At 46.6% G+C, this 26,982-nt stretch overlaps 2 protein-coding genes across 2 annotated transcripts; both read right to left on the bottom strand.

Annotated features, from left to right (window-relative positions):
- Nucleotides 1-1,111: 1,111 nt before the first annotated feature.
- Nucleotides 1,112-6,642, bottom strand: LOC127603579 (importin subunit alpha-7). The gene is made up of 14 exons (XM_052069934.1): nucleotides 6,480-6,642; nucleotides 4,931-5,067; nucleotides 4,745-4,837; nucleotides 4,462-4,561; nucleotides 4,287-4,381; nucleotides 4,072-4,203; nucleotides 3,184-3,272; nucleotides 3,000-3,099; nucleotides 2,723-2,886; nucleotides 2,570-2,648; nucleotides 2,233-2,358; nucleotides 2,014-2,141; nucleotides 1,704-1,888; nucleotides 1,112-1,582 (listed from the first exon to the last, which is right to left on the bottom strand). The coding sequence occupies exons 1-14, from the start codon at nucleotides 6,493-6,495 to the stop codon at nucleotides 1,395-1,397; spliced, it is 1,632 nt and encodes a 543-aa protein (XP_051925894.1). The 5' UTR covers nucleotides 6,496-6,642; the 3' UTR covers nucleotides 1,112-1,394.
- A 473-nt stretch (nucleotides 6,643-7,115) lies between these two features.
- Nucleotides 7,116-23,531, bottom strand: LOC127604667 (uncharacterized). The gene is made up of 6 exons (XM_052071878.1): nucleotides 23,078-23,531; nucleotides 20,759-20,792; nucleotides 20,024-20,217; nucleotides 17,360-17,447; nucleotides 14,895-14,988; nucleotides 7,116-9,423 (listed from the first exon to the last, which is right to left on the bottom strand). Exons 1-6 carry the CDS (start codon nucleotides 23,270-23,272, stop codon nucleotides 9,420-9,422), a joined length of 609 nt encoding a protein of 202 aa, XP_051927838.1. The 5' UTR covers nucleotides 23,273-23,531; the 3' UTR covers nucleotides 7,116-9,419.
- Between the last annotated feature and the right edge of the window lie 3,451 nt (nucleotides 23,532-26,982).

Raw genomic sequence — 26,982 nt, 5'->3', positions numbered from 1 at the left:
CAAAAAAAGTGAGTCGAGGAGCTTCAATTTTTTGGGCTTTTCAAATTTTTTGACCAATTTCAGGTTGTGTGGTGAAACTGGTCTCTGGACTGTTTTATATTAACATTCTGAAAAAAATAATTGTATTCATTAAGTGTAGTCACAAATTATTACAAAAAAAAAGTGTAACAATGGAAAAAAGTAAACAATTTTCCCATTGAATTGCTGCCCTTTTGTATTTGTATGAGAATACGTTAAGGAAAAGTTGTGTAATTATGCATGAATCCCGCTGATATTTTGGCAAGTGACTATCAAAATTGCCAGACAATGGAAACTTTTTTGTTAGCTTGCAACTAGCCAGTCATCTGTTATGTGTAGTGTCTGCAGGTGTCGTGTGCAAGTGTGTGCGTGCAAACAAATACATTAATAATAAACGCCCCCCCAAAAAAAGTAACAAAACATAACCCCCCCCCCCCCCCCCCGATGGGACTAAACTTGGAACAGTGTTCTGTTTCAGAGAAGCATCCTGAGGCTACGTAACAGCGTCGCTACACTAGAACCATGCAAATGTGTTGCAATTCATCTCGCTTCAGCGCCTTTCAAAAGCTATACGTCCACGAGCACGATTAGTATGCGACAGAACCACTACATGACCACGACTGCTTCCTGCTATGCGAGCGAGGCCCCGAGATGGGCAGACAAGCCACAAAACCAATTCCACCACATTCAGTTGAGAAGCAGAGCTCAAAATTCTCACTTTACCGTCAAAAGCCGCTCCATCTAAATACCGTATAGAGATGCGCATTTACTTGCGGCCACCGCAACCAGATTTTTCCATGTTAGATCACCTCACAATTCAAAAGTCATCCTATTAATAACAACACGCGTCAAGCATTTTGAACATCAATTGAACCACCAGTAGGAACTCGGAATTTACTGTTGAACACCTAATTTCACCCTAGTTTCTCTTGCCTTCTAATTACAAAAAAAAAAAATACAACAAAAAAAACCCCACACACCGTTTGTGATTAGACTCTGAAAGGACCTCCCACAGTGGATTAAATCAATTCATTCCCTCAACCTCTCCGACAAGTGCTTTCCTCGAAAGAAAATGATTTGTGGGGGGGGGGGGGGGGGGGGGGGGGGTAAAGGGAAAGTATATTTGTTCAGGTTTAACTGCACTGTCAGGATGTCAGGCTAACATCAAGGGGGTAGGGGGCTTTGTCCCCAAATCTTGAAAATGAAAATGACAAAGTTTCCAAATAATCAAGAAGGCCATGGAGGGACCCCCACAGCGAGTGGCAGAAAGGCGTATGACCCGGTGACAGAGAACAAGGGTATGAAGTCAAGAACGCCCCCCCCCCCTCCCTCCCCACACTTCACCCCAATCCAATGGAAGAGTATAAACCTTAGTCTTATAGTTGGAAGCCCTCCATTGGTGCCTCCTGCTGGGGGAAGAGGAACTGCTGGTTGTCCTGGTCCACTTGTGGGGCCAGGCTGCTGTCCTCGTCCTCCACCCCAAAGTAGTGCTCGATCAGGTTGAAGGCCTTTTGGTAGATCTCCTGATTCTCGTGACTCTGGAGGAACTCAATCTTGTCCAGACCTAAACGTGTGGAGGTTGACATGATTCTGATGCGGAATTACATGACGGAATTTCTGCAACGGAAATGATTTTCCGAGTGTATTCGAATTTTGTTCGCGTGTGTCAATTTCTTGCCCAGTACCGTAAGCTTCTTCGATGAGGCTGCAGTACGGATTGATGCCCGTGCCGTGGTTCTCCTCTTTGGCTTCCTGTTCGCCCAGCCGAAGGATGTTCTCCAGGCCATTGAGGGCCACTTGGACGATCTTGGAGTCCATCACCGTGAGAAGATCGCACAGCGGCTTGATGCAGCCCAGGTTCACCAGATATCTAAAGTGCAGACACACAACAACAGGTTGACACGCAAGTGTGTGTGTGGAGGGGGGGGGGGGGGGCAAGTTGACAATTGAATTCGATGAGAAGGAAAAGTATCCAAATTTAAAATGAGTCCGCACCTGATCTGTTCTGCCGTTCCTCCAGAGGTGGCATTGGAGATGGCCCAGGCGGCCTCTTTCCTGGTCCTGAAATCTGCTTTTTGTAGAATTTCAATCAGCACTGGGAAGATGTTTGCATCGATAACCGTCTGTAGAGGAGAAACCACAAAAGATCAGGACCCGAGAAAGACTCGATTCCGCCAGGTGACAATGAGCTTTGCGGCCATGTCCCCCCCCCACCTGTATCTGCGCTCGGTTTCCCGCCGTGATGTTGGAGATTGTCCAGCAGGCTTCTTTGCGAATGGACTCTTTGGCACTGCTCAGTAGGTGTAGAAGACAAGGCAGGGCGGAGCAGTTCAACACCACCTGCGCACAGCAACATCGGATGAAAAACGGAACCAAATTAGCAAAGTGCCAGAATTTTTATTTTTATTTATTTATTTTTTTTTAGAAGCAAGCAGCTGGAAGAAAATAAGTTAATAAGTTAAATTGAACTGATTTCAATGAGAACCGGTCAAACGTTTGAGCTAACGAAGGCTACTTCCCTGACTTTTAAACGTTGGACTCAGACTCTCACCTGCGTCTGGATGTCATCTCCTGTCACGATGTTCCCCACAGCTCTCAAGGCAGGAGAGACGACCTTGTAGTCTGTGTGCCTGCAAACGGGAACCATTCAAAAAAACAAGGCTGGGAATAGCACGAGTGAGGCCTTGCGGCGACGCAGGTTTACATGAGCAGCTCGATGAGACGCCTGCAGACTCCGGAGTCAATTACTGCCTGGATTTTGTCGTTGGATCCGTCGGAGAGGTAGGACAGAGCCCAGCAGGCGTCTGCCAGTAGGTCTGAGTCGCTGCTAAATAGAAGTCTGGAGAGTACCGGGAGACAAGGCGACACCTACAACCACACAGGCGGAATAGATCTTAGCTCAGGAATCACAATTGACGACACAAGCGATTAAAATTCGGCACTGATGGACGACCACCGCCCCGCCCTTGACTGATGATAACCTTTTCAAAGGAGGGTGGAGGGTTTTTTCCTCTGCAGAGATTCGACAGGGCCCACACAGCATTCCTGATCATGGTCAGTCGAGTGGACTTAGTCAGGAGCCTGCAACGGCAATCGCACATATTCAAGCGTAACTCTTTACAGTATACTTGGTGCGCTCGCACAAAGATTAAGTGTCACTTTTACGTCAATAGTGGAGGAAGGATGTTGCAGTTCAGCACATAGTCCCTGCACAAGGCACTGTCTCCTGCAATATTCCCCAGAGCCCACACAGCCTGGAAGATAAAAATCACACACACACAAACAAACATGTACAGCAGGCATGTCCAAAGTCCGGCCCGCGGTCGAATTTCATCCGGCCCCCGGCCCCTGTCATAAAATCAGTGCCGTCTGGCCCGCATTTTGGGCGCAATGGAACACGTGTTGCATTGACTGAGGTCTCGTAGACTGGTGAGTGATGTTTCATAGAGTACTGCTTCCCTCTAGTGGCTAAATGAGTAATAGCATTCACTAAATGAGTAATAGCATTTAGACACTAGAGGGCAGTAGCACTCTACGAGACATCACTCCGTGTTTATATTGACTGATATGTCATATTTCAAATGATCCTTGCAGTTGTGGATATGTGTATTGCTCGTTCATTTCCCTGTTGTTCGAGTCAAAGGTTTTGTGACTATTGAAAAGTCATGCTGATACATTTTATGTTTCAAATCAATCCATTTGCACTCAGGAGACTTCTGTTTAAGAACAAGTCAAGTGAATAAGCAGTTGCATGTGTTATACCTGTTTCAAATGAACCAAAAGAAATTCTGAAGATTGTTGAAATTAAAATAAAAATGGAAATGTGAAACAGACTGGCTTACTAAAATTTGACGAACAATATTGTTGTTCAATGTAAAGAATGTCAGCCAAGGTCGGCCACCCGACATTTTACCACACAAAATCTGGCCCCCTTGGCAAAAAGTTTGGACACCCCTGGATGTGTGTGTGTGTGTGTGTGGGGGGGGGGGGGGCGGGGGGTCCAAAAAAAAAAAAAAAAAACAACAACAACCACACAACACACACTTGCATTACCTGCTCCTGCACATCCTCAAAGTCCGAATTAAGAAGCTGAATAAAGATGGGCACAGCTCCAGCTTCAATCACAACCTTGGTCTGCATGGACGTGCCCGACGCGATGTTGGTCAGAGCCCAAGCGGCTTCGAACTGCAAAGACGCGCCAAAGTGCCATTAAACGCATTCATCGGTTTGTCTTAAACCGTCACCCATACCGTGTTGTGCACACTGACCTGTAGTGTGCAGTTGCTGCTCATCTTAAGGAACTCCACGAATCTCTCCACGACACCGCTTGTGCTTATGACCTCATCTATAGGCGGGTGGGGCTCTGAAATCAACACGGGGGTAATATGCCGAAAGGCTCTGCTGGTTTCCCCTCACGGTGACCTGAGACATGTTGCACGCTACCTTTGGAGAGAAGTTTCCTGAACTTTTGCGTGATGGCGAGTTGAAGCTCGGGGTCTTCTGAGAACAGCATCTCAACCATCTCTCTGGTGATGACTCCTTCCTGCAAATAACACACACGTCGACTGTTTGAGCCAAAGCTCATCACAGCCTCCTCAAAAGAGACGGTAGAATTTGCAGTGACAGGAAAGAGTATGCGTCTTACTACTTAAGGGGCTTCTTTTTTTATTTCGCAAGCCGCAGGGGACGAAAACAAGCACCGAGGCCGGATGAAGTAAACACTCACCGTGACTGGTAAGCCAAGTTGCGATTCCACAAGAGGACTCTCCAGCATGGCTTCCTCTTCAGTGAGGACGTCCACGTTCCTTCGTTTGCAAAGCTTGGAAGAAAAAGGAGACAACTCTCACCACTTCAAAACCGAAAGATGTAGTTTACACATAGGGCGGTTGGAGATGTGAGGTTTGGGGGGTACCTGTTGCTCTCGTTTTTGTTTCCTGAGCTGGATGCCCTCTTCCTCTCTCCTGCGTCGCATCTCCTCAGGGTTCAGAGCTTTGTTCTTGTAGCGGTTCATCCGGTAGTTGTTATCCTTCGCCGGACTGGTGGACGGCTCTGTTAGACCGCAGACCCAAGTTTGAACAAATTCACTTTTGGGTGTATCACAGAGGTTAAGTTCACACATCAGAAATAACAGGATGTCATGATGATAGTGCTTGTAAACAGGCCTGGATATAAAAAGGCCTTAAACTAGTTGGCTGCCAGTGGACAGCACAGTCTAAAAATACACACACAAACACACATGCGGAACAAAAGTATGCAGAGTTAAATCGCACAGTTGGCATAAAACACTGCCTATGCAAGACAAAGTGACCATTCTGAGCACACCGTCAGCAGTCAAAAATGGTTCCAACGCTAAGGTGGTGCACATTGAATTCTTAAGGTTTAGGAACCACCCAATCTACCTGAAAAAAATGTATGCCATTTGCCATTAATCACATTTTGACAATTCCAAGTCAGACACACAGAAACGGAACAATTAGAGAGAGAGAGCTTATAAGAACAAAAGCAGGTCTCTTCCATCCTTAATTGACTAATCATAAACACGTCTGCGGCATGCAGTGGGATCGCTGGCCTGTGTGTTTGTGCGCTCTGCTGAAGCGCAAAGGGCCACACGGAGCAATTTTTTAAATGTATATGTTAATTGGTCGCTACTTCGCGGATTTTCGTTTATCTCGGGTGGTTTTGGTCCCCATTAACCGCGATTAACGAGGGATTACTGTATCTGCTTTTTGTGACTTAGTTGAGATTTCTTTACACGTCAGTTACTGAATGTTTCTTGTGTTGTCATTACGTTCCAACTTACAGTTTTTTCCGTAAGAATGGAATCCCATCGTAAAACGATGACCGCTGAATGGAATTGCCAAAGTGTCGAACCGGATTGTATAACAGCGTAAATATGTCTCTGCATTATGCAACGTTACAGTAAGAATTCACTTTCAATGATATTTAGGCTCACAGTCAACATTTCACTTTATTTTTGGGAAATGTTCTCGACAGTCGTGCAAGAGTTGTCAGGATTCTTGGTGTCACACGAACACGTTGGTTTAGGACGCGCAGATTGGCAAACCTCACGTCAAAACATCGACCGACAGCGCAATGTAGAACATTAAACGTGACTTGAACGGTCTATGGTGTACTTGCATAGTCTTGAAACAGCACCAAATTGTATCATTTGTGTATTATATGACGCTTTTCAGAGTCGGGAGGGAGGGAGGGAGGACGAGCATAACATCAGCTAAGCTAATGTACGCGTGAGGTGCTGCCCTCAGTCAAAACGATGACATATGAACGTATTTAGGGCAACTGCAGAACTTTTAGGTAAATAGTAAAATTGTAGAAGTCACCAAAAGTGCCTCGGTTGAGCTACAACGTGAAAAACGACATTTCCACACTCGGTAACCGCGACGATTCACCATAAAGCTCAGCGTAGATTTACAGTAAACTAGTGTTTCGAAACAACTTACCCATTGGGTTCTCCATGTGGTTCAGGCGTATGATGGTGCGAATTCGAACTGTTGACAACTTTCAGCGCCCTTTTTCCTGCTTATGTTCAAGAATTTGCTCCAGTAAGTTCAGCAATATGTCTGCCGGAGGCGGAGCCATTAATATGACCACTTCCTGCCACCACAGACCCACTTTATTCAACAATTCCCTCACACGACTTCAAAATCAAGAAAAAAAGCTTTTGTATTCACAGATATAAAAGTTTTTACCTTTAAAAAAAACCCTACAAAAACTCTACAAAAATGCGCAGTAGTTAAGTTCTGACAAAATCACGCGAGACTTACTTCCTCCTGCAAATCTCGCTCAATGCAGCAGTGACATCTGCTGGAGATTTGACGGTTGAAGTACTCAAATGCAAATGTATAGAATGCAAAATAATAGTTGATTATTTAACATTCATCGGTTGCATCATCAGTAATATATTTTTCAAATAATTTAAATGATGACCCAACATACGGGTCATGACAACATGACGGTGAAAGGAAAAAAAACTGGAATGATAACATAGAACCGAATATTAGTGTGAAAAGGGTCCGGCTGCTCAGTATAATATGAGCATGATATGAAATATTCCATACACAAATGAGGATACCGTGTTTTCAACAAATCAAAGAGAAAAACGTAGCATTGCACACGTGTGGTTTAATTTGCCTGGAGAAGCTGCTTCTAAATCGATGTACTCTGCTACCGAGCAGCATCGCCCCCATCACATGGCGTACGATGGAATAGACAAAAGGGGGCAATGTTGCACAAATTAAACCGCAGCAGGCAGGCTGTTGCTAGAGAAAGGGCGCGGGAGGTCAAGTGATCAACAACACAAGGTGAGTGAGATCCTATCCCATGATTGCCATTTCTTGAAAGCAAACACTGCGATGAGATCCAAGCTGTGGCTTTCGGGATGAGCTTCGTGCCACTTCATCCGCCGGCGTGGATGGCGCAAAGGCTGCACCCAGCACGTTGGCACAGATCGACCACTTTTGGCACTTCTTCCCATTTTTCCTCATTTCAAGGCCGTCTGAGGCACATCATACACGGGCCGAGCCGCAAAAGGTTACACATTAATCAACGCCACTGCTCGTGGGACGGAGTCATAAGAGCCAAGACGAGAAGCCTCACTGAGAAATTTCAGATTGAGTTCGTACGTGCACTGGGCTCTTGCGATGTACTCTCCGCACTCACCGTTAGTTGAGTTGGTAATATTGTAGCAGTGTATTTTTGTAATTTCTCTTTTGTAAACCCCGTTTTAAAACTCAAAGCCATCGAAATGGGTGATCCAAGTGCAGATGTACATAAGCCGTCGTATTGCCCATCTTCCGTCAGAGGACAAAAAAAAAAAACGAATTAATCAGTGAACACCTTGTAACCAACGCTGGGAGGTTGTCCGCTCAGTTTGTCTTCCCTACCGCCGAGATAATTAGTAGACATTAGGACCCTTCCCGTCCACCTCATTAGCGTTAAATTCAGGCTAGGCGGAGTCAGCAAAATTGAGAGGCCCGATTTGCACATTTTAAGGGGATTAAAAAACAAACAAACCCCAATTTTGCTGATAAAAAAAAAGATGCAGATGAGTGTACTATATCATAACGATGGGCCTTTGAAATCATTTACTCAACCTACTGTGGGGAATTATTTTTATTCACACATTTAATCATTATTTATGTATTTTTTTTTTTTTGAATGAATGTTGAAGACCTCATGTGTCAACGTCAGGGTATTGACTAATTATCTGAGCTCCAAGACTGTATTATTCACCCATGGACGTGCGCCTTTACTGCCATTTATCATCTTCCCAAAACAACCGCAAGCACGGAAGCACATAAAAAGTCTCTCGAGTGAATTCAAGAATAAAGTGGCTCCTTTGACAGCCAAGACTTGGGCTCGTTCAAGACTTCTGGAGCCACTCCGGGGTAGTTGGAATACCCCCCCCCCCCCCTCCCCCCTGTGAGGAATCAAGGGTCAATTGACAATTTCTGCCAGTCCGTCTGCCGGAACTACTTTCTCCCGGCATCGCACACATCGAGTCAATTGGGGAGTACAAATTCCATAAGCAATCATCAAAATCTGCTAAGTCTTGATTGCGCTTGTTTGTGCTCATTTGCCGCGTTTAAACGACACCTTAATTCAATTATACGCAATGCGATAAGGCTAATTTGCGCGTAAAAATGAAGTTCTTTCCACAATGGCTGAACGCTGGAGGACAGCGGGCGAATGAAAACTACCAATCACGCCAATAACACTTACGGACCACCTACTCTCCAAAAGCAACAGGCCTGTCAATCACTTTGACAACGCATTGTACACTGAAAGCCTCAAGGAATGATTTGTACCGTGAGGAAATTCACCCACGTTTTGGAGGAAAATTAAGGAAGGCGCAAACGTGCTAGCATTCTTGACCTTTGGGGTATTTTGTTGAATCCTGGTGTTCAACCTTCTATGAAGACAACTCTGTAATTGTTTCAAAATGTAAACTATCCACTTTCTTTAGGGACCACTTGGAGTCTGGTTTGTACAGACCACACTATGGAAAACTCCGATCTGGGGAGGGGGGGGGGGTAATATTGAGAGAGTGATAACACCACGGGGAAAGCGGAGCGAGGCGGTGTGTCAGTACATGCGCTGCACAAAAAAGGAGCTATGTCTTCATAACGTGTTCAAAATTCATTTGCCGCCGTCTTCAACTTACCTTTTTTTTTTTTTTTTTTATCTGATCAGCAGCGGCGCGGCCCGCTCTCGTCGTCTCGCCGTCTGCTCGCTTGGCTTTGCGACATCGACCAGGTGGAGCAGCAGATAAGTAAGGATGCCGACTAGGCCGATTTTTGGAATATTCCCGAGGATCATTCCATCATTCCTCTTGTGCGGCGGAGATTTGTGCGAGCCGCGTGAATACCAATGAGTAATTCTCACCTGAAAGGAGAGTAGATGCAGAGGGAGACAAGTCTATCGCCAAAGTGCAAAAGCAGCAAGTGAAAATATAGATGCAGACGCGCGTAATACCATGTCAACCTGACAGGGCTGTATATAGATTTTGTTTTAATTAATTTGATGGGTCTATGTGGGTTTTATGGCGCTATGCTTCACTCGCATTACATGAGCAGCTTGGCTGTCAACAGGCAAAAAGTTGGTCAAATATTGTGGAAATATTTCTCCAAGATTTCACTCTATGTCACCTTTGCGAGGTGGTTGGTGGTGAACCCCAAAAAGCAGGCGGGAGGGAGGAGCGGGTTGTACTTGAAGTGTATTGAAACAGAAAAAACTAAATCTAAAACAAACCAAACAAACAAACAATCCAAAGTAGCGAACAAAAATCACAACTGAAGCTAAAACGGAACCGTGACCCCCCCAAAAAAACATGACTGAAACAAACCTGACGGCAGCAGACAAACGGCAACAAACAAGCATGACAGTAGCCAAGAACAAACAATGACCCGACAACGAGTGGCCGGGCTGGGAGTCCTTTTTAAAGCACTTACAAGTACATAACGACCAACAGGTGCGCAACTGCAGCGGAAGCCCCACAGCGCCCCCCGTTGGTCCCAAACCAAATCATGACAGTGTATGAGATTCACTTACCGGCGTTCGAGCCGTAACATCAGCTACTCGCGCAAGCTAATGACAGCCAAGAGCTATTCCAGGTGCAGTCAATTTTCAAAATAAAAGTTTGCTTTTACAAAGACTCGGACTTGCCCTTGGACTGTTGTGCGCTTCTTGACAAGGAAAGGCAGCGTATTATTATTATTTTTTTGCTGATGCTCATCCGTTAATTAGGTTTCGCAAGCGATTGTAAATACGTCCGACACGTCGCACTCACGTTTAGCGTGCAAATGAAAGCAGACTGCTGCGCGAGTAATAGGCTGGAGATTTCACATCGTGAATGTTTGGAGCAAAGAAGAAAAAAAAAATCTTTTCAGATAGCGCTCACATGTAATTAGTTGGGCGTAGCTTTTTGATGCGTTTGAATTGTTATCAGCAGAGTAATGGAGCGCAACCAATTAAACGCTATGCGGCTCCTCATTGCATCACTCAGTCGCGACATAGAAAAAAGGTCAGCAGAGATTGGAAATGGCCCCCACCAGTCAAAAGGGAATATAGGTCAAAACACATCATCAGTCAGGTTAATAATCTTTTGGGGAGATCTGATCAATTGGACTTGTGCTGACTTTGATCAAAAGAGGAAGGAAAAAAAAAATGCTGAAATTCAGTCATACTCGGGGGTGGGGGGTGGGGTCATTTTGAAATCCTCTCGCTTGGGTTCAGAAGGGTGGCATGATCGTTCCAATCATACCTCATCAGAAGACAAACTATTCTCCACAGAAAAATAATTTGAATAAAAGCCCCCCCCCCCCCCCCCCCAAAAAAAGGATCATTCAGTTTCTGCCTCTAGTTGATTAGATAGATTTACAAGAGCTACGCTGCTGGGGGCAGACTGGTACGGTCTGACTGCTGTCCAGGTCAGTGCGAGTGTTATTTACTGTACTGAGGTGTGTGTGTGTGTGCATGTGTGTGTGTGTGTGTGTGTGTGTGTGTGTGTGTGTGTGTTACACAGTGCACTCGGCCCCTCATTACCTCCTCTGTCCAATCATGGGGGTTGGGAGATTTATGACCACCGCAGAGAGGCAGTGAAAGGCCCACGGTGAGCTAGTTAGGCGCTATACACATCACCTTTACGCCCCCACCCTCCAGCCCTCCCGCCCCCCTGTCTCACATCAGGGCGCCGAGAGGTTCACTGAAAAAGAAGAAGGCATCACTTGAAGGCCTTTCTCTTGCAATTTGTGCCGAAGGAGGCACACCTAGCCAGCCCGAAATTGCAGCTAAAAACGAGACCAACACTTTGCCGTTAATAGTACGAATTGATCCGCATTCGATCGGTCCAATTACAACGCGTGTAACGATTGATTGTGCTGCTTCACTGGCTCCACCTCTTTCCCTCGCTCACTATTGGATTACAGCGCGTCGGGTCGACTCTGAACCCGCCGTGTGCCGATTCCAGCGGACTCGTACCTGTACATGTTTTGCTTTAGCGTTCTTCAGCCCTCAAGCGAGTTGGTTCACATTCAAAGTAGTAAGACCTGAACGTCACGCCATGAAAGTTAAGGTGAAGCATCAAATAATCGAAAGGTTCTAAAAGGGGGACACTTTTTACAGTGTAAATGATATTTTTGCTCACCGTTATCATCACATCAGAATTAATTTTCGGCTCATGCCTAGTTCATTCATTCATTCATTCATTCATCTTCCGAGCCGCTTGATCCTCACTAGAGTCGCGGGGGGTGCTGGAGCTTATCCCAGCGGTCTCCGGGCAGTAGGCGGGGGACACCCTGAATCGGTTGCCAGCCAATCGCAGGGCACACAGAGACGAACAACCATCCACGCTCACACTCACACCTAGGGACAATTTAGAGCGACCAATCAGCCTGCCACGCATGTTTTTTGGAATGTGGGAGGAAACCGGAGCACCCGGAGAAAACCCACGCAGGCCCGGGGAGAACATGCTAACTCCACACAGGGAGGCCGGAGCTGGAATCGAACCCGGTACCTCTGCACTGTGAAGCCCACGTGCTAACCACTGGACTACCGGGCCACCCTGATGCCTAGTTGGAACTGATAAATATTGGGCATCGCTGGTCCCCGCGAGGGAATAATTAGCTTGTTGCCTTTGCTCGGTGCCATGGAGCTCATCTTTTTTCTTAATAGCTGCGATGATTTCGATGCGGAAGCCATTCCTCACGTACACGTGAAGACTGAGATGAGCGCGTGGCAATGCCACACAATTTAGCATACGGATTGGCTGTCTGTTGCCTTCCAAAACAATCTCAAATTCCAAGCCAAACCTCGCCTATCTAAATCCCGGCGTCCGCCCTTCCACCTCCCGCTCACCCCCCGCCCCCCATCTCTGCGCGACCCCTGGCGATCCTCCGGTGCCATTCTCACTTACTTAAATCTCTCCCCCGTTCCTGGCACGTCGGCACGCGTCTCGATCTGGGTGACATTTCGGCAGTCACGCCTGTCGCGCCGCTCGGCTCACTGCCAGTGAGGTGTCATTAATGTGTTGAGAGCGTATTGTGCTTAGCACCAGAGGTGTGCGCTCATTAATCTGCAGACTTTCATTAGTGGGGTAAAGGCACGCCTGTGTTTGGACTGAGAGTGAGCTGGAAAAAGTGATCAGGATGAAAGAGCATCTAATTACATGTGCATGAAAGAATCCTGATATGACTCCACAAAGCCTCCCCATCTCCATCTTGTCAGCTCATCACATTCCCTGCACTCCCTCCCCATGACAATTCTGGGACAGGGTTCTGGGTACGGTCTCAAGCCTTCTTCAGACTGTCTGTATAGGTGATATGGACTCACCAATTATTGACCAAGTGAATGAGAAAATGCTCGATTGTCTTTTCTGCTCTGCGATTGGCTGGCAACCGGTTCAGGGTGTCCCCCGTCTACTGCCCGGAGACAGCTGGGATAGGCTCCAACACCCTCTCGCGACCCTTGCGAGGATAAGCGGATCGGAAAATGGATGGATGCAAGTAAAAAGGCCGCTGAGGGGTTTTCACAGAGGATAAAGAATATATGCGTCTGACTGTCGACAAGCGGCATCTTGAAAAACTGGTCAGGTCACTTGTCGGTTGAGTTGTGTCTCGAGTCTTCAATTGAGCTTTTTGCTCGTCATCGTGATCAACCCGTCAACACTATTTGTTCAGTTAACTTTCCTTTTGGTGTGTGCGCCAGCAAAAAAAAAGAATCCCGAGCAGACCTCAAACTGCATGAATGCGTGTCAATTCCCTTGGAAGCAGAGTATTTACAGCATGACATCCTGAGGGAAACAAATACTTTGAAATGTTAGCTACACAGTTCGATTAGGGTGCTTTTTGACTATTTTTTTTTCTGGGGTTTGGTGGGGAGGGGTGATGATTTGTTGACAGACGGATCATTTCCTCCGAAAAAAAGAACTCGTGTGCAAATAATTGACAGCTCCAAAGTTTGATCTTCTTCCGTGCCGCCTCCCTCTGATGCAGAGCATCCAAACATCTGGCGTCTTCCGGAAAAGTGGGACGCAAAAGTGTCACACCGAAACTTGGGCGCCCAGCCGAGCCGAGGTTTCAGAACGCTTGCAGAATGTTTTTATTTCATTTTTTTTCTGAAAAAAAACTTGTGTTTAATTTATCCATGCAGCACCAAGCCAGATGCCGTTTTTTTCCCCTTCTTCTCGCAAACAAACTTTGACAGACGAGATTTTAACGTGGTTTTCATCTTCCATCCGCCATATCTACCAACTGACCGCGTATCCGCCTGACGTTTTTTTTTTTTTCTGGCTCGTGACATTTTGTATCTGCCGCAGAAAAAGGGGGCCACTCGATGCTCGGAGAACAGCTCAAGTTGTTGTTATGACAGTCGAGCCAAAAAGGAGCTATCGATCGATCTCTATCTACACACACACACAGACAGTAAAGCAGGCATGTCCAAAGTCCGGCCCGGGGGCCAAATCCGGCCCGCGGTCGAATTTCATCCGGCCCTCGGCCCCCGTCATAAAATCAGTGCCGTCTGGCCCGCAGGTTGGGCGCAATGGAACACGTGTCGCATTGACTGAGGTCTCGTAGACTGGTGAGTGATGTTTCATAGAGTACTGCTTCCCTCTAGTGGCTAAATGAGTAATAGCATTCACTAAATGAGTACCGGTAATAGCATTTAGAGTCTAAATGATTGATTGAATGATTCATAGCCCTAGTTTTGGTCTTGATTGCATCTCCACACACTCTTTAAATGAAAAGGACGTTTGCTCTTTGATGACATCATTTAAATGGCTCAACAAATAAGAAATCCACTCAAGTGAATGAAAAGCCGAATCAAAAGTCTTTCAAGGGGTTCGATGTATGTGTGTATGCGCGACGACATGACCGATTTTAGCCTCTGCATGGCCAGGTGTGATTCGAATTGGATCGAGCAGGAATGGTCCGGCGTGACGGCCAATCAAAACAACATCACACGCTCGCAGCAAAATGGATTAAAGTCTGCTCAGCCGTGAATTTCTTTTTCAAAGCCAATTGCTGGATGGCCATGATGTCGGTCCTTTTATCTCTCTCTCACATGACTTTTGAGTGTGAGCGTGTGTGTTTGCACTTCTGGACCAGTGAAGACTATAGTATGATTGTGCCCATGACAATTCCTTTCAAATACATGCTCAATTATCTCTTTTTCACGCACATTCAACAATCATTCACACCCACAGACAAGTGAGATTTTTTTTTTTTTTTACTCCTGACTGAAAACAATCAGCAGGTTACAATTCTCGCTTAACATGTTTAATTTGTTTTGTTTTGCCGAGCTGGATGTTGGTCTACTTTTCCCTTTGGAGGTCAGAACAAACAGAAGTCCAAACTTACCAATCAGACCTTTTAGGTATTTCTTCTTTCAGTTCAGGGGGTCCCCCGCCGACTGCCCGAAGACAGCTGGGATTGGCTCTGGTATGCCCGCGACCTTTAGGTGACCTTGAGGAGAAGCGGATGAGAAAATTGATGGATGACTATTACAGTCACGCTGGCCCGTGTCACTCAGTGTACAATTGAAACATCAAACGATATTCAAGACAAGAGCTGCCCAAAAAAAACAAACAAACAAACAAAAAAAAATCACAGCGCAGACATGTATTCACTTAACAATATCGATGACAACAATAATATGGCGTTAGCTGGCCCGTCAATTGGGCTTTTGAATTAAATTGAATGGAAAGAACTCAGTAGCAACCAAGTGGAAACGCTAACTAGCAAGCTGAAATACACAAGCAAGGTACAGGCCAAGGTGTCAGGCCATTAGGGGGGGGGCGGAATGCATCAGGGGCCATGGCGGGTCCCGGTCACATTTGCGAGATAATTTAGCCGCAGCGCTATAGGCGCCGAAAGGCCCCGATTCGTCACCTTTGACCTCAGCGTGACATTGTTACTGCGGTGACATCTAGCAGCAAAGTCTTTCACCTTCTATTATTCTTGCAATGTGACCTCAAGATGACCTTCTGAATAAAAAAATGAAGAAAAGCCGCCAGGCTATGAGGTGGATAAAATTTGTCAGCCACTTGGCATGGCTAATACTCTCTCTCTCTCCTAAATTTGACCTCCATGCAGGTCGCCGCTTTTAAGGCACATTCCCCCCCCCCTCCCCCAACTTTAACATCAATTTGCAGGTGTTGCAGCTTCCTGTTAAGAAAAATCCTCCATTGCCCGCACTAAAAGCAGCAGTGCAGCGCAAAGATAGCATGCGTTAAACGCCGCTTCATTAAGGACGCGGCACACTAATTCAAAATTGACCGGCGCGCATGCGCACGCTGCGGAAAAATGACACACTTTGATAAATGACAAATTCCTTACTCCGTATGAATACCGAGCGCCGGCATCTCATTGTGTAGTCAGCTAAAGCGCATTCCTCTCCGATCCAATGCCCTTGAGCAAATTCCATTGCTCAACCTTCATTTGAGCAGCTCAACATAAACTTTGCGTGCGTGTACGCGTATCATTCAAACAGCCACAAATCTATGTGTGTTGTGGTTCCCAAATCCTTTTTTGTACGAGTAGCTTTTTTTTTTTTTTTTTTGTCCCGCCGCTCACAAGCCTGTCAATCAATAGCCTCCAATTACGAATATAATACACTCAATTGACTCGACGGGCAGCGGATAGATTGCGGTGTGGAAAACTATTACAGGGGTGCAGGGAAGCCAGCCTCTGGAGTTCTTGTGCGTGCGTGCGTGTGTGTTTGTGTGTCTTGGGGGCGGGGCTGTTAGACAAGGGCTAGAATGGAAAGACGCAGTTCGGAAGAAATCGCTTGTGCAAATGTGGGGCTGCGTTTTAAAGAGGACACACAGATGCGCTCGCGCACGCTTCACTGGCAAGCCATGAACAACCCCGCCACCCACATCTGTGTCATGAAGTCGCATCTTTCCCCGTGATGGCCTTTTGTCGAAGCGAGACAAGCGTGAGGAAAAAAGAAGGGACATGATGAGAGACAGGTGTAATATCGAGGATGCACATGGAGGAAGATCTGAAGACAGGGGTCGAGACAGACAGGTGGAGATTGCTTATTGGAAAGCTATTTATCCTCATCAATATGCCGTAAGGGAAAGCAGTGGGATTCAGTCTGCCTGTTTGCCGCATGCTCATGTTTACCCTCCATTAATACGGCCTTTTTGCATGCCAGGGCGATCGAACGCGGCGCCTAAATGGATGCCGGCTATTGACGGGTTTCCTCACACGGATGCCCATTTCTGGAACATGGAGTCAAGGCCCGCTTGCTGCGTCAAGGTGCTGCTTATGAAATCCTCATCCAACTCGGGGATAGGAACCGTAAACACACGCCGGCTCCAAAATCGGCTATGCTAACATTATCTCATGAGATCCAAAACAAAAGCGGGATCATCCATTCTGCCTCGATAAAGACACATCGGTCGGTTAATTTGTTGGGTCAGAGTAAAAATGACACCAAAGTCGTTAAAGTCCAGTAGCTTAATGTCAACATATTAATCGGAAATGCCAGAAAAGGGCTAAAGAATAGCGTTGGCATGACTGTTTTTTATCCCTGTAAGGAAAGGAGATTTGGACATAAAGGGTGGAGCAAAACATAAAGACAGACAATATAACAGAACATGCATTCATACGATGTTTATAAAATAAAAATGCAAATGTGGCAATGGTTGTTTTCATTTCCATGCATTCTATTCATTTTGTCATCGCTTTTTATCGAGTACAATATTGTAGAGCGATAGTTTTACGGTTAGAAATACATTACAAACATTGGGGATTTATTTTTTTTCTTCTTATGGCTTTTCACATCCGAGCACCGTCCTGCAACGAATTACACTTACATTTCAAGGCATAGCTGAAATCGTCGCTGCCGTGTCGATGATATCCTGAGGGATGGAAATTCACTTGGTCCACAGCGATGATGAGAAGCTAAAAAACACAAAGTCAGGCGTAGAAGTGTGAGGAAAATATCCAAATACCTTGACTCACTTTTTGAAGCCGGAGCAAAAACCATCATTGTGCGCAATCATTCTCCCGTGATCTCATTTGCAAACAGCACTGTGGTATTATTCGACGTGTTCTACGCCGAAGTGAATATAGATCGCGCCTATATGCCGCGCATCCGAAATTCATTTCGACTTTATGGCCTCCGGTCAGACGCTCCGTAGCTTTCTGGCTTTGTACCTTGGGAGTGACGTTTGTGTATTGAGCAGTCTTGACGCTTGCTCTAACATGTGCGAGAAGGCTCCTTTTTTGTTTTTTCCAACGTGTCAGACAGGCCACGTCGCGCCGGAGCACCCACTCAACCAGTCCCGTCAGAAATAAATCATGTTGGAAAAATACTTTAGATTTTTATGATCAATAAAACATCAGAGGGGAGCTTTGATGTCAGTCATTTGAGGCATGTTTTGATCAGTATTCATCTAAAAGGAGATTGATGAACGGCTGCTCGCTGTTTACGCCCCTGCAGACTTGCGGGTCGGGTTTGATTTGGCCGCGCGCGTATCGGTGTGTGTGTGTGTGTGTGTGTGTGTGTGTGTTGGCTACTGAAGCGGCGGCGGTCAGGTGTGGTTTTTCAGAAAGCGACTTCATGTAAAATTCATGCGGAGGTTTGCGCGTCGGCGATGATGGCAGTGGAAGGAAGACAACAAGACAAAGAGAGAAAGAGATGAAGAGCAAAGGATACAAAATATTTAGGAAAGAACGATGATCTCCTTTGGACCAGAGTGCGGAAGGGGCGAAAAAAAAAAAAAAAGACCCGAAAGCGATGCTCTCATGCTTCACGGACTTTTTCAGTCCGAGCGCAAGATATGCGTCACTGTGATGGAATCCTGACCAAGTGTCTTGTTTTTTTTTTTTTTTTTTTTTTTAAGAATCCACTTTGACTGTAATTAAAATTATGTCGACCCAATATGTTTTTTTTAAAATTGATTAAAATATTAAGGCAGCATTATTATCTATGATTTATATTCATTCATTCATTCATCTTCCGAGCCGCTTGATCCTCACTAGGGTCGCGGGGGGTGCTGGAGCCTATCCCAGCTGTCTCCGGGCAGTAGGCGGGGGACACCCTGAATCGGTTGCCAGCCAATCGCAGGGCACACAGAGACGAACAACCATCCGTGCTCACGCTCACACCTAGGGACAGTCTTTGAGTGTTCAATCAGCCTGCCATGCATGTTTTTGGAATGTGGGAGGAAACCAGAGCACCCGGAGAAAACCCACGCAGGCCCGGGGAGAACATGCAAACTCCACACAGGGAGGCCGGAGCTGGAATCGAACCCGGTACCTCTGCACTGTGAAGCCGACGTGCTAACCACTGGACTACCGGGCCGCCCCGTCGACCCAATATGTTTTTTTAAAATTGATTAAAATATTAAGGCAGCATTATTATCTATGATTTATATTTTCTACATTTTTTTTTTAGTTAAAAGAAAAGTTGACTTATAAGCTATTCCCAAAAAGTCGATGCTTTACGTTTTGTGGTGCCGTAGTGCCTCCCAGTCCGTCATGCTGGGATTAAATCTCAGTTGGAACACCTCCCAATGCCTAAGAAAAAAAAAAAATCGGTGCATTGAAGATTTTCAACTATTCAAAGGGATCACTGGTCATTTGTCTCAACACCGAAAAACATTTGGGAGTGACGTTACAACACCTCTCACCCAAACGTCAAGCTGGCAGAAGCTAATGAGAAGTTCCATTGAAAAGGAAAGGGTGTCGGATTTCAACAATGTCATTATTTACACCTGAACTCATCATTTACAGTCATGAGAAGCTATCAACGTGTAGGAAATTCACAAATGAATCTCATTTGAATGAATGTTGACTTATTATTGGATGCCTGTCATGGAATTTTATTGGTCCTCGATTAATAACGCATTCTTCCATCCATTTTTCAGAGCGTTCATTTCAATCAGATAGCACCTATATTCAACCCAAAGGACAATTTGGAGTCTTTCATGAAGCCGACATGTAACCATCTGAAAAGGACTTTTGAGACCGAGACATCGCAAATCAACAGCTAACTTTTACACAAGTAGTATTTGAAAAGGCCACTTGGCTTCAGGTACCGCAGACCGCTTACCATGACCCGAACCTTAATGGCAACCGCAAGCCAACGTGAACCTAACCCTACCCGAGACCTGACCCCAGAACGTTCCCTTGACGCCTGTCGGCAACACTACCCGAACCCGACTCTGCATCTGTTGGAACGGCATCAACATGGAATTTTTTTTTGTTGGAGGGGGGAGGGGTAAGGGGGGGGGTGAGGGGGTATCTTGTTTTCCAATTGACTTTTCGCTACCATCATACGAGTATAGCATCACAGAGGCTAACAAAGTGACTTCCTTTCTACATCTGTGCGGGTCGTTGCGAGTCTGAAAAACAGACTAGTTGTCGAGAAGCATTCCAGGTAGTCTGGTGAGTTGCACAAGTCCACATCCTGACCGATAAAATGCCACGTCCCCCCCTAATTTAGTGCGCTTTCATTTTCTCGATTCTCTTACCTGCCTTTCTGGGAATGCCTGTCCCAGAAACGCTGGAGCATGTGTCGAATGCAGATGATGGAGTGAGTGAGTGAGGAAGAGGGGGGGGGGGGGGGGTGGCAGCTGGGGGGCAACGCGTGGTCCTGTCGGCGTGTGCGTGGCCTCGTCGCACCTGACGGCGGCGGTGCGGAGGAGCTGCGACGCGCCCCCTGGCCCTGCCCATCAATTATGGATGGCGCGGAGCACAGAGTGCAAGAGCAAAACACACACAGGGAGACACACACACACAGGCACAGATAAGTCAGTGTGGACAACAGTGTAGAAAATAACGACTGTAGGACAGCAAAAAAAAAAAAAAAAGAGGAGATTGGATGAACTCACATTTGCCACATCATTCAGTACACTTGCGGTTACAATGAAATAAGAAAAAAAATGTCAACGTAATTGTGCAATATGCATTCGGCGAAAAAAAGACGAAAGGCTAAGAAAGACAAATGGAGTATCGGCCAGGTTTTTTTTTTTTTTTTTTTTTTTACAGAATAAGACATTACAATGTAAGATAATGACACTCGACGATTCGAATTTCATCCTGGCAAATAGCAGAATCGGCCGCGGCCTCCAAATTGCATTTCAGCCACCAGAGCATCTTGGGTGACGGTTTCCTTGAGGGCACTTTTAAGGAATATTTGCGCGAGAGAGGCGACGGATTACCATCGCATCACATCTCGAACCGCCAGCTTTGTTTACGTGTCTCACCTCCTGCTTCTCGCCCTTCCACCTTTGAGTTTTCCTGAAAAAGAACAACAACAAAAAAAAGCCGGAGTGATGCATACATACGCCGGGAATGCTCGGCAATCGTCAAAGCATCGATCAAAGGTTTTAACGGCGCGTTCTATTCATAGAAAGCCATTAATCAACCGCAGCAGGCTTGAAGCCTCAAAAGAACCGGTAGGCGCAAAACTTGAACGCCGAGACTTTGAAAACAACTCCGCCGTCACCGCGCATGCAAATACGTTACTTGGCTTATGAAGTCTCACTCGTGACGGTGCGGTCTGTTGACAAGAGGTGTCATTTTCATTTGCACTTGCCTGAGTGTTATTTCTGTCAACATTAAGGCACATGCATGCACCCGGTACAGCTGTGCATGTTTTTTTTTTCTTTTATGTGCGTGTGCATGTTTTTTTTTTTTTTTACCCCCCCCCCCCCCTTTCTCCTCTCCAGCTGACGTTGTATCAATCAGCCACTCATTACATTCCTCAGTGTTATTCACACCATTACACAGAGAGAAAATAGCATAATTGTGTATTCGGCGTCATTCCAGGGTGGGCCTGCGGGACGTTAAATGTGTGTCCAGATGGATTTGTGAAAAGAGAAAAGAACGTTTTCAAAGTCAACCAGTCATTTGTGGATGGAAATGGGGGAAACGCCGACGTGCATTTATGATGAACTCTCAAACACAAATTGCCTGGTACAAACTTTCAGAGGTAGAATGTCGAGACGGCAACAAGCAGCGGCGGCGGCGGGTTTTCACCTTTGGAGCCTTTTATAGTTTGGCTCCGTACATAAAAGTGCAATTCAAAACCGGCTTTCTCATGCGTTTTAAGTCTCACGACCTCGTTCTTCATCATCCCCGACGGCGTTGGAACGCCCCTCCTGAACAAAAAAAAAGCTAAAAATAACAACCATTTATATATTGTTTCATGAACAAAAGTTAGGAGTCATTATTATGACATATTGTAAGACTGTTCTGTGGGGGCGGGGGGATCATACAAGAGGTCGGAATTGAGCAAGTAGGAGTCTGTTGAAATTAAATGTTGGAAACGGCCTCCCCACCGGTGTCAGGAAATGCAGGGAAAGAACAGACAAGGGCCTTAGTAGTTGCTGAAGCATATTATTTTAATGGCGAAACGGACGAGAGGCTTTTCAGAAAGGAAATGTTCAGAAAGTTGGGCAAGAAAGAATCGGGAAGTTGGAAAAAAAAAAGTTCAGGAAGGACGAGCCGGCGGAGAAAGGAGATAAATGACAGAAAATCCCATTCTGTTGTCCCCCCCCCCCCCCCCCCCCCCCCAAAAAAAAGCAGCTTGGCCAATCCCTTCACAGAGCAGACTCAGACACCACCCGGAGACATTTTATACATGTGTCCATTGACGCTGGTCCTCAAGAGGCTCTTTTTTGGTCACAGTTTGGGGTTTCTGGAACGGATTAATTGGATTTGCATTATTTCCTATGGGGAGTATTGATTTGGTTTTGGTGAAAATTAGTCAGAGTCCGGCATTTTCCATCTAACCACGCATCCATTCATTTTCTAATCGGCTTGATCCTCACAAGTGGTGCTGGAGCCTAAGGCGAGGGGGGCAGTCCTTAGCGCAAGCTAATTGTTGCACTTTCCTGCCATCGATCTCTCCATTTTGGAATCGAGGCTCACTACGGTGCTCATCATCTCTACGGAGCAGCGATTCACTTCTCCATCCATCTTGGCGGCTTCCTCCCACCCCTCCCCACATCAGTCTCCATCAGAAATGACTTCTGCCACTTCACACGTGTCTGTCCATGCATCTCTTTCTTATCCTCCGGCAGCTTTGTGGTTCAGGTCTTCCTCCGTTCGTCTCTCTCGGAGTAACCAGACAGGCACGGCACCATTCAGGTGACGCGGCGCGGCGCTATTTATAAAAAAAAAAACAAAAAAAAAGCTACGGGCGCTGAATGATGATAATCAAACGCATCGAGGTTGATTAATCGTACGCGGGAGACAAGACGCTTTTTCCTCCTTGGACTTCTTTATTTAATCATCAAGACGCATTGTTTGTTTGTCAGTAAGAGAAATGGCGCATTGGAGATGGATGCAAAGTCAAATAAACGTGCCTCCCGAAAAACGGATTATGATTGTTGTTGGTATCTTCCCGTAACTGACAAACGGTTTTTTGAAAGGAGGACTCGGATGAGAAATGTACGGAGAAGAAAAGGCAGATTTTACGATCCATCGTGTGTCAAACATAGGTGGAGGGAAAATGTTTTGGCATGCACATTGTGTCCAGGTTGAGGGGGCGGGGGGGGGGGGGGGTTAGTGGTTATCACCTCTGCATCTCGGTCTTGGTTCGAATCTTGGTCGCCGGTGCTTGGCGAATCGGGCATAAGGCGCCACGCTGATGGGTTGAGAGGATTCGCAGGACTCCTCCTCCTGCCTTGTGTGCAGGAAACATTTTGATCGCCCGCCGAACTAAACCGAAGTCTTACGAAGTCATCTTCAAGCCAAGCATGTGCATTCATCATGCTGTGAAATGTGATGCGAGAATTAATTTCCTCTCATTCGGCAAGGCTCAAAGTTATTACTTGGGGAGTGACTCACGCTCTGAAGTCAAACTTAGAGGGACGCTGATGTGCGGCGGGGGGGGGACTATTCAAGCGAGCGAAGAAGACATTACCCTTGGAGACGGACGTCACATGGAGTATGTGGTCTTGGATTGTGTGAATCTTTACATCCAGAGCCCCCCCCCCCTCCCCCTCCGGCTCCAGCCAGTATAAATCATGAATCATTTACAGTCCCTCCCTCAGGAGCATGTATTTAAATATTAATCCCCTCCATTCAGATCACACAGGCGCCCTGACCTGCATAGCGGGGTCTGCTACCCCCCCTCCCCCCACCCAAGGCTGCCTTGTTTCACCCGCAGCACATACAAAACACTTGGATAGAGAATCCACACGCCCGCGGATAAATGAGGAACCATGAAAAAAAAAAAAAAAAAAAAAAAGACCCTCATTTCTTTGTATTACCTGTGATGGCTGCGAGCAACCCGCTCAACGTTTGGTCGACTTGCTTCCGGGGGAGCTTGTCAGCGGCTGCAATACATAAATAATATTATTAGCCAGGTTGGTCCGGTGAATAAAACACGCTTGAAGCTTCCCGTTTTGCCTTTTCGCTTGGCTAGGACGGCTTTTAACGGGGATGCTTATGACAGCTTTGTCAGAGCCTTCTAGCCAAAAAGCAAGCAAGCGGTAAACGTACATGACACACATATGCCAAAGGTGCTAAAATGTCCGCCTTTGCAAATGCGGACATTTTAAAAAAAACGGCCAATGCGTCACACCTCACGCAATGATATCGTCAACGACAATTGTGGCGTGGTACCGAGACTGACCTGCGAGGGGCAGCGCAGCACCAGAGGGCAATCAGAATACTACAAAAGACAAAGAAGGGGGTTATCGTTTTTGATTGTCGACCCGAACAGTTTTCTGAGCAAATTAGGAGGATTTAAATTTTTTTTTTTAATGACTCTGATCACAGCCCGCAGCGCAAGATAATCTTTGTCAAGAGTTGGGCCTTAAGTAGTTCGCAAGGGAGAGGAAATTTGGCTGGATTTTGGCTCCCGTTTAGCGACATAGCAGAGTCGAAATATGAGACAACCTTGGCGCGCTCGGTCCCCGTTGCCAGAAAAAAAATAGAGGAAAGTGCCGTCTTCGGGTCTCGCTCTTGAGCACATTTCTTTGAACATACGGCGCAGACCTCCGTTGCCAACATCCGCCGCGCCCGCGTTCTCCACAAAAACGCCAGGACCATTTTCCCACTGCCAACAAGCCCAATTAGTGTCATCTCCCTTCCGCATCACAGCTTGCTTTCTTCCTCCGATTCTGTCTTTATTCTCACCTACAGAAAAGTAAATAAATAACCCACCCCCCCCCACCGTCGAGGTGGTGTCTGCTGCAGTTTTTTTCCTTGCTAATTTTGATTCTTTCTCTTTCATCGCAGCTTGAACGGCTCGCTCCCCGATGCGCTTTTAATAAGGCAGCGTTCGGATCAATCCCGCTCGATCAATACTTCATATGAGAAAGAAGCGCTCGGCCTTTTTACTCGCGCCAACTCCGGCGTATTGTCCAGACACGCCGGCCCTCAACCTATTCACACCGAACCTAATGAGATATTGAATTGGCCTCAGCTTCGCCAACACTGTACCGTCCCCGCAAGTGGTCCATTTCTCCTCCAAGCGGCGGATAATATTTGATCAGAGGCTCATTTTTCTTCATTTGTGTCATCATATCGAAACAATGCAAGCGTCGCTTTGACCGAACATCCCTTTGCCCCCCCCCCCCCCCCGAAATTGATATTCCGCCATGTGTTCCCAATGATAAATGAACCCTGGGCCACTTGGCTCTCAGGGCGAAAAGCATTTACATCCAACCATGGGTCTTTTTTTTTTCGGGGGGGGGGGGGGTTGTTTTGTTTTTTTCTTTGATGAGGCTACTTTCAAAACGTAAATGGAGTCTCTCAAGCTAGTCCCAAGACCTCCCATCAAGCATGCATTACATGGCGAAGTGAACTGTTTGTAATGAGCGGGCAGCAGCCAGATTTTAAGTACGTCTTACTCGGGCTGTATAATTTATCATCTTAGGAGCCCGGAGCTTTTTTAATAGGCTACGCTCTCATTATCCAGTCTGTTTTCTCGCGTGCCTTTCAGAGCGTTGCCTCCTAATGGAGAGACAAATAGATTCATACGAGACGGTAATTACAGCATTAAGCGCCGCCATTCGATACCAACAAGACAGCCGAGAGTGACTTTGAGGGACGCCGGCGGCAGCTTGCGAGGCCGACGGTGTCGGATTACTCCGCGTGCTTGTCCGCAGTTTGTCCACGCCAAGTTTATGTCCGTTTCCTGACTTGGCGGGTGACGGATGAGAATAGAGTTGCTGGAAACCGATTTTTGTTGTTGTTCGTTTTGATGCCATCTCCCTCTTCCTGTCCCCAAAAAATGATGACGATGGATTCCTGATGAAGAACATTTGAGAGCCGAAAGGCCACCGGTGCCGGTCGGACGCACGGGTGAGCGACCGGGTCTCAAAACCAAGACTTGTCAAGGACTCGAACTTACGGGAGGAATTTCTTCTCCACAAAAGACGACGACCGCTTTTGAGCGCACCGCACACTTAATTGACCCCGCCCATCAGCCATCAAGAGTCTCATCTGCTAAACTGCAAGTCTTGCGTGGTCAAAATGTATCTTACACCTGCTGTCCCGGTACCTCTGCCGCAAGCGATGTCAGACGATTGCCGATTATATTTACTTCTCCTTGAAGGTAAAATCAATTCTTTCAAGAATAGCGCGTTAATTGTCAGAGGCAGTGACAGTTCATTGCCTCCAGGTGGCAGCAGTGAGAACGAATGGAGTAATTAAGACCTACTTTTCAGCTATGGAGGCTCCTTCGCTAAGTATTGTGCATTCAACAAGGCTAATCGAAAACACACACACACACACACACACACACACACGCACACACACACACACACACAACGCACACACACACACACACACACACACACAGAAGGACCCCTTTTTTACAAACACCATCGCACTCAGTAAAGGCACTCCAAGAACTTCACATCTTAAATGTCACAGTTAAAAATGCACTCCTAATGAAGTGGTAAAACTGGGGGGGGTGGGGGGGGGGGGGGGGGGGGGGGGGGGGGGAAGCAGGGTGGTCGGTGTCCGCTGAATGTAAATTTTTTATGTAACTTGCTTCATTGTAATAATTAAGCGGTCAGTGGAGTCATGGAGTTATCGAGGTAACCGCGGCAACATTGCTGTCGGCATTGTCAAAAACAACAACAGCAGCAGCAGCAGCAACCCCCCCCCCCCCACCCAAAAAAAAAAAAGTGCCCCAAATGGCTTGCAATGCTCCATCCACGTGGCGTGGAAATATTAGCATTGGGTATCCACATCCCCGCCAGGAGCGGCTCATGAATAAACAAGACTCGTATTTGGATAGCCCCCCCCCCGCGGAGTCCTTCCGCGATTGTGCTGTTGTACTAACGGCCTCTGCTGTGGGAACATGACAGCATCGCCACAACACATGTTTCTTAAGCGATTAAATTCATCCTGCCCTTGTAGGTCTGGCTATTTTGGGGGTTTCTCAGCCACACCGACGGTCACCTTTGGGGGTGGGGGGGGGGGGGGGGCCGGCCGGCGCGCATCGATCCTTGCGCATACCGCG

Source organism: Hippocampus zosterae, chromosome 7, assembly GCF_025434085.1.
Source record: "Hippocampus zosterae strain Florida chromosome 7, ASM2543408v3, whole genome shotgun sequence".
NCBI lineage: Eukaryota > Metazoa > Chordata > Actinopteri > Syngnathiformes > Syngnathidae > Hippocampus > Hippocampus zosterae.
The sequence above is the reverse complement of the archived record's forward strand: the minus strand, read 5'-3'. Positions and strand labels throughout refer to the sequence as shown.